General features: G+C 38.9%; 1 protein-coding gene and 2 pseudogenes across 2 annotated transcripts in view; all 3 read left to right on the forward strand.

Moving 5' to 3' along the window:
* The window catches only part of NTN4 (netrin 4), a 96,861-nt gene that overhangs the window by 38,637 nt on the left and 44,408 nt on the right, over positions 1–13,816 (forward strand). For both annotated transcript variants that reach the window (XM_090272671.1, XM_090272672.1), the window contains exon 3: positions 172–450. In XM_090272671.1, coding sequence (XP_090128797.1) covers positions 172–450 — 279 coding nt within the window. The remainder of the gene's footprint in view (positions 1–171; positions 451–13,816) is intronic.
* LOC150011230 (small ribosomal subunit protein RACK1 pseudogene) lies at positions 1,923–2,648 on the forward strand (annotated as a pseudogene).
* LOC150011231 (aspartate aminotransferase, mitochondrial pseudogene) lies at positions 2,807–4,118 on the forward strand (annotated as a pseudogene).

A 13,816-nucleotide genomic window follows, 5' to 3' on the forward strand; every position in this document is an offset into this window, starting at 1 on the left:
TGGAAAAATGGGGCAGCTATTCCCCAGGTGGGACCAGGGGCTAAAAACCTCTTGTGGTTGTGTCACTTACAGATAACAGGAAGTATAAATCAAACCAGAATGATAGGGGGCAAACAACCCGAGGTTTGCACACCGTCTTGTACACTTATGGTATTATCTTTTTCTTTACAGGTTATTTTCAGAGCTTTATCTCCACCATATGATATGGAGAACCCTTACAGTGCCAAAGCGCAGGAGCAGCTGAAGATCACCAATCTTCGCGTGCAGCTGCTAAAACAGCAGTCTTGTCCCTGTCAGAGAAACGACCTGAACACAAAGCCTCAACACTTCACACACTATGCAATCTATGATTTCATCGTGAAGGGCAGCTGCTTCTGTAATGGCCATGCTGATCAATGTGTACCTGTGGATGGCTTCAGACCTGTCAAGGGCCCAGGAACATTCCACGTGGTATGTAAAACAAGTTCTCATCAATGAAAACCAAATCAGGTTTCCTCCAGCTTTGGGCACTGGTGGTCTAAGTTCTATCAGGGTTGGTCTGTGTTTGCACAGTGCTTCTTGTTTCTCCTTCTGCTGATTCATTTCTCTGACTCCATGCCCATCCTATAAAGTGCCTATTAGCTTGTTTTTTAATCTTCAATTTTAGAATTATAAATAGTCAAGCGTGATAACAAGATTCCTTGGAAGGCATCCATGCCAGTTTTTAGTACTGTGACCTTCAGATATAAAGTGTAAGGTGAGCAGTAGGAGAGGTTCACATAATCATATTAGTGGCATTATCACACAGAAGCCAGTTTTGACAATAAATGGGGACCTTTGTTGAGTAGATTTTAGAGTGGAAATAATAAGAACCTCAGTTTAATGCCTGGTTCTTTTGCTGTTCAGTCAATAGAATGAATCATAATTCTCTGTGAAGAGTGGCCTGATCCTGTCTCTCCCTAGCAGAGTTAGGCTCTCTTTCCTCTAGGTTTACACATCTCCTTGCGCTTTCTTCTGAACTTTTATGTCTGTGCATCTTCTGGAAGATCACGAACTCCCTGAGGACAGGGACTGTGATCTTTGTAACCTCAGGACCCAGTGTATTACCTGAGCTAGAAGTAGGCCTTCAGTAGGTGTTTGACTGAATGAGAGCAACATAAGAATACAGAAATAATGAAAAATTACTGTCATTGTTTGATCTCACATCACCTTCTTCCAACCTACTACTGTCTAGACACTAGTGGATCTTTGAACTAATATTGCTTCAAATAAAAGGTGAGATGATTTTTTATATCTAAATTAATTAGTTTATATATGATTCAAATAAAAAATAACCCAAATATTCTAGAAATATGTCAATCTCCTGGACTGTAGTTTGTGTGAGGCAGAGTGCTAGAAATTTCTGCCACTATATTTAAGTGAATTAGTGAAAGGAGAACCCATAGGCTCTAATGGACTGAATTTTGTATCACCCCAAAATTCATATGTTGAAACCCTAATCCCAATGTGATGGTATGTGGAGGTGAGGCCTTTGGGAGGTAATTAGATCATGAGAGTGGAATCCTCATAAATGGGATTAGTGTCTTTATAAGAAGAAGCCAGCTGGCTATCTTTTTGTCATGTAAGGCCACAGTGAAAAGTTGGCACTCTGCTATGTGGAAGAGGTCCTCATCAGAACCTAAACATGATGGCACCCTGGTCTTAGGCTTTCAGCCTCCAGAACTGTGAGAAATAAATGTCTGTTGTTTATAAGTCACTCAGTCTATAGTATAGCAGCCTGAACTAAGATGCTGGCCTTTGTTTCCTCAATGTCTCCTATAATCCAAGCTTTATAGGATCACTTCAGGATAGGGCCCTGAGCAAAAGGACAGACAGAAGCAGGCCCTTATAACATGACCCAGAGTTGGCCACCTATGGAGTGAATGACCTCTAAGACAACTTGAATGCCTCTGATCAACCAAAGTAAATTACCAGAGTTCTCATGAGCCACACAGAACTTTCATGTACATATATTTAAAAGCAATAGTTTCTTTTTTTAAAGTAAGTCCTCTGATGTAAACTTTCAATGAGATAGCAAAAACTTCTAAGTCTAAAGAGAAAATTCTAGACGTTTCTATTATATTCTTTGGTAAATGCAACTACACTGTCCAGGATGAGAACCACTCACAATGGATGTCTTGCATCTGCTTCTCATATTGTCTCCTGTGGCTGGGACAAGCTGGGCAAGGTATGGAACCTGTCAGAACTGCAAGCTGAAGACAAACCACATCAACCACCTGGGCTACCTAAAAACTGTTAATGTCTCTCCAGATGGATGCCCCTCTATGCTTCTGGAGGCAAGATGGCCAGGTCATGCTGAGGGACCTCAAGAAAGGCAAGCACCTTTCTTTGCTAGATAATGAGGGCTTCATCATCACCTTGTGCCTTAGCCCCAGCCACTGCTGGTTCTGTGCTGCCATGAGCCCCAGTATTAAGATCTGGGATTTGAAGGGCAAGATCATTGTAGATGAAGTGAGGCAAGAAGTTATCAGTCCCAGCAGCCTGGCAGAGCCACCCCAGTGCACCTCTTTGGCCTGGTCTGCTGACGGCCAGACTCTGCTGGCTATATGAACAACCTGGTGCAGGTGTGGCAGGTGACCATTAGCCCCCAATATATTCTACAGATTTAGAAATTAAAAAAAAAACTGGCTTTCTGACTTAACAAGAAAATAAATTCTATTCTGCTAAGTTCAACAAGGGATAATTACATAGAGTTATCAGAGATTTTTGCAAAAGTCTTCAAATACAACTATTCTATACAATCTTCTGCCAGCGAGAAAACTCAACTATGTGCCCACACTCCTGTGTCTGTTCCTGCTGGCCCTCTGTCCATCTTATCATTACCCCTTGCTCTCTTACTGTCTACCAGAGCTCTGATACACTCTAGCTACATCCTCTCTGGGGTCACTGCCATCTTCCACCCAGGTCTTTCTGCCTCAGCCTCTGCCACAGCCAGCTCCTGGTGAGATCACGTGGAGATCACATCCTAGGAGTCACAAAAACATATAAGAGAGACACCGACATCAAGAAGGTGAGTCTGGAAGGTGGTTCTTATGAAGATGATAATGGAAAGCCTTATATGCACCCAGATTGCTGCAAAAAATCTGGACAAAGAACACCTGCCCATTGCTGAAATGGCTGAATTTTCCAAGACATCTGCAGAATTAGCCCTGGATGAGAATAGCAAAGTGTTGAAAAGTGACCAATATGTCACTATGCATATTATTTCTGGAATTGAGGCCTTAAGGACTGGAGCTAGATATCTCCAGAGTTCAGCTGAGATGTCTTTCTGCCCAAACCAGCCTGGAGAAATTCACACCCATTTCAGGGATGCTGGCATGCAGCTACATGATTATATACACTAGGACCCCAAGACTTATGGCTTTGACTTGGCAGGCACTAAGAAGGGTGTTTCAGAAATGTCAGAGCAAAGTGTTCTTCTGCACATCTGGGCCCACAATCTCATAAGAGTGGACACCTCATCTTCCGCAGTGGAACGAAACAGCAACAGTAGTGAGCTAAAGAATCTCTCTGTGCTCTTTGACATGAACTACCAAGGTTTTGTCAGTTGTGATGGTAACAAGGATGCCTGGGCAATGCACCACTTCATCAAAGAGGGCATTTATCTTTTTCTCTGCCAATCCTATGCCAAGAACATGGGCTTATAGGGGAGTATGTGGGAGCCTTCACTGCCATCTGCAAAGATGCTGATGAAGCCAAAAGAGTAAAATTTTTACGGTTAAAGATCTTGATCCATCCAATGTGGCCCAACCCTCTTCTCAATGGGACTGAGATTGCCTCAACCATTATGACTATTCTGGATTTTTGAAAACAGTGCTTGCAAGAAGTTAAAGTCATGGCCAACCTCATCATTAGCATGTTGACTCAGCTGGTTTTCAGCCTCAGGGTACTTGTCCCACAATTGGCAGCACATTTCTTCCAGATTGGCATGTTCTGTTTGACAGGGCTAAAGCCTGAACAGATGGAAGGGCTGACCAAGGCAGTTCTCCACCTACATGACAAAGGTCAGCCACATCTCCGTGACAGGGGTCACCTCACGCAACATGGCTACCTTGCTCATTTTCCTGGTCACCAAGTGATTTCCCTGGTGAGAGTGAACAAAGACAACCTTTCTGTCTTCAGCCTGTGCTATTGTGAGTCACCTGGAGGATGAGGGTGGTTGAGTGGTGGCGAGCAGATCATTTCTTTTCACCACAGTGCTTAACACTCAGCAATTGAATGGGTTTTACAGAAAAGAAAATGTAGAGAAATGGGGCAGAGGCATCTGTGGCTGATATCTGAAACTCTTTGGCTCTAAACCAAACTCTTCCTCATCCTTCTATCTTCAGCTTTCCCAAAGGAGTTTACATGTGCAAAATAATCACAGCCACCATACACCTGTCTATCATGCCAATGCCATAGTGCAGAAACATTCACTAAGGCACCTATGGTGTTGGGGGTTTCCTCTGTGGCTCCATCAAGAGAAATAGTCCACATTAGAGGCTTTGTGAGAAGACCTAGTTCTAACAGTAACATCTGTTACTGCCGTCCCATGACTGAGCAATCTTATCAACAGACAATATTAAAGAAGTCATGTTTTATGAAAACCAGCAAATCTGCTGGCACTGCAGGAAGGAAAGCACAAGATGTTGTTTCCTGTCTTATTTGAGAATAAAAGGAAGAAGGCTCTCCTTTTTAATAATTGCAGGCATTTGAATGTTCTCTCTTCCCTTAGGCATGAAGGTTTATATACATATAACTAGCCTAGATTTGCATCCTGTTCTACCGCTTGACTGACTATCATCCCCATCCTCTCAGGATTTACTTAGTTGAAGAACGAAGAACATAACTTACCACTCATCCTTACCCTTACCTTTCTTGGCAAAGAATAGTGAAGAGTAGGTAACTGCACTTTATTTTAGCATCCTCTCCGTGACTGGTGGTTTCCTGTGGGCCTTTGCCTCTGCCCCGTTGGACCTCATACTTTGATTCAGCGTGATTGTGTCGTTACTCATCTCTCATCATGAGTCAGGCAGTGCAGGGTAGTGTGAGGAAGAGGTTCTTTTGGTCTTTGTTTTTAACCCGTGTGTGCTGCCAGCTGGGCTCAGGCTTCAGCATTTGGAAAGATGACCACCATCTGCTCTAAGCATGTAGATGTGTTGCAGCCTGGTTTCTCTGTTACAGTAAAGTTACTGTAGGTACCCCTTCCCTTTGAGAGAGAGAGGGAGGGAGAGAGGGAGGAAGGGAGAGAGAGAGAGAGAGAGAGAGAGAGAGAGAGAGAGAGAGAGAGAGAGAGAGAGAGAGAAAGAGAGAAACTATCAGTCTATAAAGAAGACCTGGATAACCAAGTAACCAAGTTAAGGGGATTGTATATTTCCAAAGGATATTAGAATGAGAAGTCTATTCTAGAAGACCCTATGGGGTGGGGTAAAACCTCTTTTCTTTATTAATCTCAGGCTGCTTTGAAATCAGAAGCAATTTCCTTTTAAAATAATACTAGTTTTGTGACCTCCTGCTCCCCAGCTTTCATAGTTATTTCAACTTCTGCAGCAGTGGCAGTGGCCCCTGTGCCTGTAACTAGAGCATGTGCTGAACTCAGGCAAGACCAAGACCAAGTCAGACCTGGAGCTAGAGCCAGGCAGGGGTAAGAAACAGGCTATGTGGTCAGGTCGTGTTGGCTTCCAGGGATCCAGTTCCCGGACTCTTTGCTGTCTGTATAGAAGGAAGGAAGGAAGGAAGGAAGGAAGGAAGGAAGGAAGGAAGGAAGGAAGGAAGGAAGGAAGGAAGGAAGGAAGGAAGGAAGGAAGGAAGGAAGGAAGGAAGGAAGGAAGGAAGGAAAGGGAGGAAGGAAGAAAGGGAGAGAGAGAGAAAAGGAGGGAGAGAGGGAGGGAGGGAGGGAAGGAGGGAGGGAGGGAGGGAGAAGAAAAGCCGTAAGCCATTGAATTAGTAGAGGCTTATGGTTGGAAATGTGAATGGTTCTGATTTCAGACTTCTCCCATTCGTAAATTCAGGTGCATTTTGTTTTTATGTATTTTCCCCTGGATTATAAAGAACTGGATTAAATTTGGGTGTGGTTGCCTCTTTTGAATGTGATGTTCTTATTCCTGTGATTGCTTAGCTGAGGAAATTGCACATTAAAAGCATAGTCTTTTGCCTCATGAAAACATGGTCATAAGGTCAATTGTCCTCCCACATTTATGTATCTGTAAACACCATTCTTTATAGGTGTGTAACCCACAACCTTTTGGTGCAGAGAGTGGTGTTCCAACCAAATCAGCCATACCAGCCACAACGCATTCCTGGATCTTTTGAAGTAGTACCACCTCTTCCATGTTTGTCCTTCCAAGATCTATTTCATTTATCTTTTGCTAGTTCAATTTTTGTTCTTTCTACTGGGAGGTAGAACAGTGATTGATACCTTAACGTTGGAAATAGACCTGGATTTCATTTACCACGCCATTTAGTAAGTTAGTCTCACTGAACCTCAGTTTCCTAAGAAAATGAGGATAATATCTATCTTATATAGTCACTGCGAAAATTTAAAAATATGATATCCAAAGCCTAGGATATGATAGATACTGTTTATGGTTACTGCTGATACTAAATTGTGTTATATCACTACTTCCACGTCTTTTCCCACATACTCTTCTACCCAGTAGAAACAAAATAAAATATAGCTTATGTGTTGTTTGATGTGTGTACAGGGATAGGGCTTTTGTAGCAAGAAAAACTATACTTTGACACCAACCTCCTGGGATACCAGAAATTATGTGAAGAGAAGAGAGATCTCAAGCTTTTTTTCTTGGCATCTGGAGAGGACTTATTTAGTTCTTTTCTTTCTTAACAGCTGCTCATTTTACAGCTGTTGAATGACAGGTGATAATAGGAAGGAACATGGAAAGCTTCATTGTTTTCCCAAAGTGGTAACACAGCAGCCTTAGAATACCATGAAGAATTGTTTAAGTGCCTTGAGTTACACTTGTTAAGGTGATTTTTTTTTTCTTTCGTAATCAGAAACTCATTATAAAAGAGTATCACCATTTTGACTGATGTATTCAAATTTAAGAGTAACATTGAGACCTATGGAACCATACAGTGGGGTTTGGGGAAAAGGTTCCTTAGCTACCTAGCTGTGTAAGGCAGGATTTAGAACCATTTGTGCAGTTTCATCTAAACCTGAATATACTTGTTCATGGATTTATATTTGCACACCTTATATGTCATGTTTTGTAAACTCAGAGCATGTTTAAGACCATCATTCTTATCTCCTTTTAAAAAATTATTTATTGTACAGTGAATTAGCAAAAAAAAAAAAGTAATAATGAGAAAACCCTTGACTCTTCAAGATGCTAAGGAAAAGAACAGAGGGCTGAAAAACAATCAATAAAGGCCTTGGCTGGGTGGCTAAGTTGATTGGAGTGTCATTCCATATACCAAAATGTTGCAGGTTTGATTCCCAGTCAGGGTACATAACTAGGTTGTGGGTTTGGTCCCAGGTCAGGGTGCACACAAGAGGCAACCCATCAACGTTTCTCTCACACATTGATGTTTCTCTCTCTCTCTCCTCCTGCCTCTCTCTCTAAAATCAATAAACATATCCTCCGATGAGGATAAAAATAATAGTCATTAAATGAGAACATGACATCATAATTTTAATATTTTTATATAGTAAAAAGTTCATTCATGTTTGAAAATGAACACCTGTAAATTAGTTCTAGGTATTCTCATGAGAGAAAAAAAAATATCATGGATTACAAATACTACTATTAATACTTACTACTTATCAAATGTTTATTGTGTATCAGGTCTTGTGCTGTTAGGCTATAAATGTTACTGAATTTAATATTCACAACAACTGGATGATGCATTATCATCATTTTCTTTCATAGATGAAGAAGTGAGGCTTGGAAATGTTATCTGACTTCTCAAAAGTTAAGAAATGGTAAAGCCACAGTTTAAATTCACCTACCAGACACTGAAGCCCATTCTCTTTTTGCTATTGTTGTGCTGTTAAAGATTTGGATCTAACCAGGGTTGAAATTATGCCAAGAACAGGAAAAAAAAAAGGGATAAAGGACAGGAAGGGCAAGGGAGATGGGGATGGGCTCAAGGGACCGATTATCATGATGGACTGTAGAATCTAAACTGAGCAAGGAGGAAAGTGAGGACACAAGAGAGCATAGCCTATTCCCACCACCAAAGGTCTGTTGTTTTATATTTTGTAAAGCCCTTTCTCATGTTTTGTTCATTAGATCTTTACTACAACACTGGAAGTAAGTATTTTTATTTCAATTCTCCAGGTAAGGGAAACTGAGTTACAGAGAGATTAATTTACTTGCTTGAAGTCACACTCAAAATCTTTATTACTGTACCCCACCTTCACCCCCAATAGGCTACCAAGAAAAAATTCTTATTAAAGAGACTCTTTTTATAGGAATAGGTAATTTAGCCAAGTCATCTACATTTTAATATGGAACCAGAAATTGTCATTGATTCTCTCTCTTCTCTTCCATTCAGTAACTAGTGAAATGGCTCAAAGACAAGAAAATAAAAAGAGTGAAAGCAATAAGCTTGGATAATCTACAAAGTAAATAATTTAGAAGTGACTATCTTTGGAGGGTATATGCATCATCTTTGATGGGCATTTTTGGATTTATTAGAAAGAGGGATTCCTGGACCTACATTCCTTCTTTCATCTCTAGCACTAAATAACTTTCCTTGTGAATGAAAGGCAGCAGCAATACCATTTATTTCATTTTGTCACATAAGATCTGGAGGAATGGGTAATCCTATCAGGAAAGGAGCTACAAATGTTTTATTCCTAATATTAACAAAACATAAAACTTGCCAGTGTGAAGCTTTTAGTGTGAGACTGTTCTCAATCCATTTCAAGGTCTTAACCATCGTATTTCAATGTTCCTGTGTTAGCCTGGTAGAGTTTTGTCAGTAGCCCCTTGGCAATGAGTAACTACAGATACCATAGAAGGTGAACAGAATGTAGTTATACTTCATTTACTACCTGTGTTTACTAGTAGAGGGGCAAGCCAGTAAAATATGTTCATGGTTGGAAATTACTAGTGTTTTGATTGTAAAACTTCAAATAATCTACCCTTATTTTCTGTCTGGAGAGTAAGACATGCTCTCTTTTAATGACAAAAGTTGTTTGAGATTATTTTTTTATTGGATGATCAGGAAACCAGAAAACTTCAGAACTAGAAGCATTATAAAATAGTTTTTACACTCAAGAAAGAATTCCCAGTGGGGTTCCTTTTAAGAGTTCCCCCAGAACATTTAAATATTTATTTATAGGCTTTTGACTATTTCAAAGATAGGTTAAATTCTAAAAATACCTGAAAGCTGAAATGTTGGCGTCAGAGCTGACATCTCTGAAAGTAAATATAAACCAATAAGAAAGTAAGGTTGATTCTCCAAATATGATATTTGTAGATTCAACTTTTCATGAACATGCTTTACAGAATGTGAAGCACATGTATATTTAGATCAAAACTGGAGCATTGTAAAAGTACAAAAATGAGTTTCTTTAACAGGTTCAAGCTGCTGGTTTTATAAAGTCGGGAAACACAATTTAAATTTGACACTTTTCTTACTATAAAGTGATCCTTAGATATCTCACTTTGCAAATTTTTTAATGAATGTTTCCTATTCAGTATAGTACTTCTGGGTCCATGTTATGGACAGTTGGGAGCCTGGAGTTTGAGCTCTGGGTCAGAAAAGCCTAGTCTCCCCATTTAACTGCTGATACAATGGGCTAAAGTGGGAAGCTTCATGGAAAGAGAAAAGCTGAGGTTACAGATAGATATCTGACTTCTGGTTTACAGCTCCAGCTATCACATCTCTAAGGTATTTCATTTGTGTCTTGCCAATTTTGTAAGAGCTGGAAATGTACTTCAATATTTCCTAAAACAATTACATTCATTAGAAGATAAGCTGTAATTTAAATCCTTAGTACCTCTTACAAGGAGAATTTTTAGTGACCAGACACATAAGGTTAAAATACAAACACACACATACACATACCATGTACATATATAGCATAATTATTCCACTAGACAGAAAATTCACAACCACTATGAATAACAGTGAGAAAAACAAGATCTGTTAATCTTGGCATTCAAAACCTTGATACTATAATTGGAACTACAGTTGCATTAAATCTTAGCAATATAATATTTTAATGAAATAATAGAAGCACTATAGTATTTGTTAACTCATTATAAGATATTTTTAGTCATATAGGATCTGGTATCTTTTTAACTTTTCTCTCTAGCTCTTAAAATAGTGAGAAAAAAGAAAATCATGGTTTCAAAAAATAAATTTAAGAGAGATCACATATTAGAAATAGAAAAAGATTACATGTTCCACTATTAAATATTATATAATATATTTTTTTTTGTAATAGTAAACATTGATCAAGTGTCCTTTGCCTTTTCTTTTTTTCTTTCTTTCTTTCTTTTTTTCATCTCTAAAGCCACCACTACCAGGCATGTAACTATGTAACTTAGCTGGCTTGGTCAGCTCTCAGAATTTCTGAAGGGCAGTGGTTTCTTTGTTTCCTAGATAAGGCCCTGGTAGTCATTAAAATTAAAGAGAGTGTGGGGCCCTAGTATTTTTTAAAAGATTTAATTAATTTATTTTTAGAGACGGGGAAGGAGGGAGGAAGAGAAGGTGAGAAACATCAGTATGAGAGAAAGACATCGATCGTGTGCCCTGAGCAGGAATTGAACCAGCGACTTTTGGCTTTTGGGATAAGGCCCAGTCTACTGAGCCACACCAGTCAGGGCTGGGATTCTAGTACTTCCATATGCTGAACAGAAGCTAAAGATGGTAGTTTTAGCCTATTAATGTTCTAAATCTTTTTTGTAATTTAATTTAATTTCAAATATAATAAAAAGGGAATTTAACATTGTTGGGTTACACTTTACCACCTAACGTCATTTACATTTTGCAAAGCAAAGAATTACAGCCTATTTTGTCAAACATTTCTCTATCCTTCCAGAGTCCCCTATACATCTCTCAATTATTTGGTTATATATCTAACTTTCCCTATCTTTCTGATTCTTTAATGGCAAATACTCGGCCATTAACAATGCCTAACATAAAGGAGGTTCAAAACATCCTGGGTCAATAAATAAATAAATTAATGAATGACATTAGTGATAATGTTATTCAATTGAGACAATAATGTTATAACATTAATAATGATTGTTCTTGATTGCCACACATCTACACACATCTTCTGTTTTAATCCTCAAACACACACATGGGACCAGTTTCATCATCTTTATTTTATAGGTTGGAAAATATATCTTGTTATTAAGAAACTTATCCAAGATTATTGAGAGAAGGGGTTAGAAACCCCATGTATCTATTTCCAAAATTTCTCTTCATGTCATATTTATCCACATGGTGCAAAGAAAAGAACCCAATTTAAAATGGACAAAGGTTTAAATAGACATTTCTCTAAAATGGCCAATAAGCACATGAAAAAATGTCCTTAGTCATTAATGACATCCTTAGTCATTAGGGAAATGCAAATCAAAGTCACAGCGAGATACCACTTCACACCCACAATGATGACTGTAATCAGAAAGACATAATGACAATTGCTGGCGAGCATGTGGAGAAATCAGAGCCTTCTTACATTGCCGGCGGGAATGTAAATTGGCGCTGCTGCTGTGGAAAACAGTCTGACAGTTTCTTAAAAAGTTTAATACAGTTACCATATGAGCCAACAATTCTACTCCCTGGTATATACCCAAGTGAATTGAAAACCTTTGTCTGCACCAAATCTTGCACATGAATGTCCATAGCAGTGTTCTTCATTGTATCCCCCAAGTGGAAATAACCCAATGCCCATCAACTCATGGGTGACTGTACAAAATGCAGTGCACCGATACGACATGTAGCACATTCTACAATGTGAGTGAACCCTGAAAACACTATGCTAAGTGAAAGAAGACAAATACAAAAGGCCACATATTGTACTATTCTCTTTTTAAAAATTGCTCTTCTATTACAGTTGTCCCAAGTTTTCCCCCGCTGCTCTCCACTGCCCCGCTCCCACTGTCAATCCCCACCCCGTTGTCCGTGTCCATGGGTCATTTATACTTGTTCCTTGACTAGATCCTTCCCCTTCTTTTCATCCTTTTCCCTTTTTGCTTAGTGGGCACCCGGTTTCTTTTGGGGCCAATGAAAACGCTCTAGAATGAGATGGTGGCAATGATTGCACAATGTTTTTAATATACTAAAACTACTGGATTGTATGCTTTAAAACCAGTTAAAATGATTAATTTTATGTTATGTGTACATAATCTCAATAAGAAAAAAATCCATAACTAAAACAAGCAACCCCCCCCCCTTACAGCCGGTTATATAGGAATTTTACAGTATGACTATATTTCTTTTCTAGTCTCAGTCATTAAGCTGACTGTTTTAAAAAGCAATAGCTTTGGGTGGATGGGTATCGGAGAAAACCAATTCTTTCAATAGAGGTGGCTATGGCTGCTGTTTCATCATCACACAGATGATCACAGACTTGTTAATGACCGCATTCTGATAGAGTTGCCAAGCAAGCATAAATTTTTAATAAATCATTGTTGTACTTTCATATGAGCATACTCATTAACGAAAACTATGTTTTATAGGGTTCACCTAGAAACAAGCAATTTTTCAATCTAAAAAGAAGCATGTGAATGAATTAATCCAACAACGAAAGACTGGAAGAAAACATGCCCTAGCAACTGGCTTCTTGTACTACAATCAGGGGCTCATTTATCTTAAACAAGTCAACTTTTGTAACACTCTCTGCACTGTGTAGAATACTGAGTGACAGTCAAACAGAGCTGTCAAGAAAAGAGGAAAAAGTGGGAAACGTGAACTAGAATGAATTAAAAAAAAAAAAAAACTTTGTAAGAGAATGCAAAATAGCCTGTGACAAGGAATTTTCCTTGAAAATAACGAGAAGCTATGTGAGCACATTGAGCAAGTGAATGCCAATGGGGTGAAAGTACTTAATAATCCCCACAGCATTTCTAATAGAATTTACCTGGCCCCCAACTAATTATAAAAACCCATCTAAGTCTTAAAAGACGTTGAACAAAACCCCACAAAACATTCCTTCATTCTGGAATCAAATGCTGCTTGGCAGATTGCAAAATGAGTTCTACTAGTTTTTGCCTTCATTCATTTTCCCAGGTTCTTGCCCCATAGCTGTTGTGTTAATAGTTTTAACAGCATATTAGAAGTTCTATATTGTTAATAATACTTTTGCTTTCTTTCTAACATTATTTAAGTTAAATAGATACTAAGAAATTGACATTGATACGATCCCCTTTTCCCTCAATGGGATTTTTTCTTAAGAAGTTATTTTAGGTGTGGGAAGGAAAGAATTCCGATGACGTCACTGTTCTAAGATGGAGCCTCTAATATTTTAGGACTCCCTTGGGAGTTCTGCTCCCTGTTCTGACACTGATTTGCATTGTGACCTTAGAAAAGTTTAAATACGGAAAGATAAGTGCAAAATGAAATTATGAGAAGACTTAACTGAGATCAAATGAAGAGCAGAGGTGGAGTGGATTGAATGACTACTAGTAACGGTCCTAGTTACTCAGCACAATGACCAGGTAGCAATTTTGTTTGAAAGAAATTTCAAATTACTTAGCTGTATACGAGGTAGTTGCTTATATAGTATTATAGGAAACTCAAGGTCTGTTATAGACAAGAACTGCAGCAAGAATATAATGATATTTGTCAATCTTCTCTCGCTCTGTATCTTGCA

This window comes from Furipterus horrens, unplaced genomic scaffold, assembly GCF_987537825.1.
Source record: "Furipterus horrens unplaced genomic scaffold, mFurHor1.1.pri manual_scaffold_4, whole genome shotgun sequence".
In the NCBI taxonomy this organism is placed as follows: Eukaryota; Metazoa; Chordata; class Mammalia; order Chiroptera; family Furipteridae; genus Furipterus; species Furipterus horrens.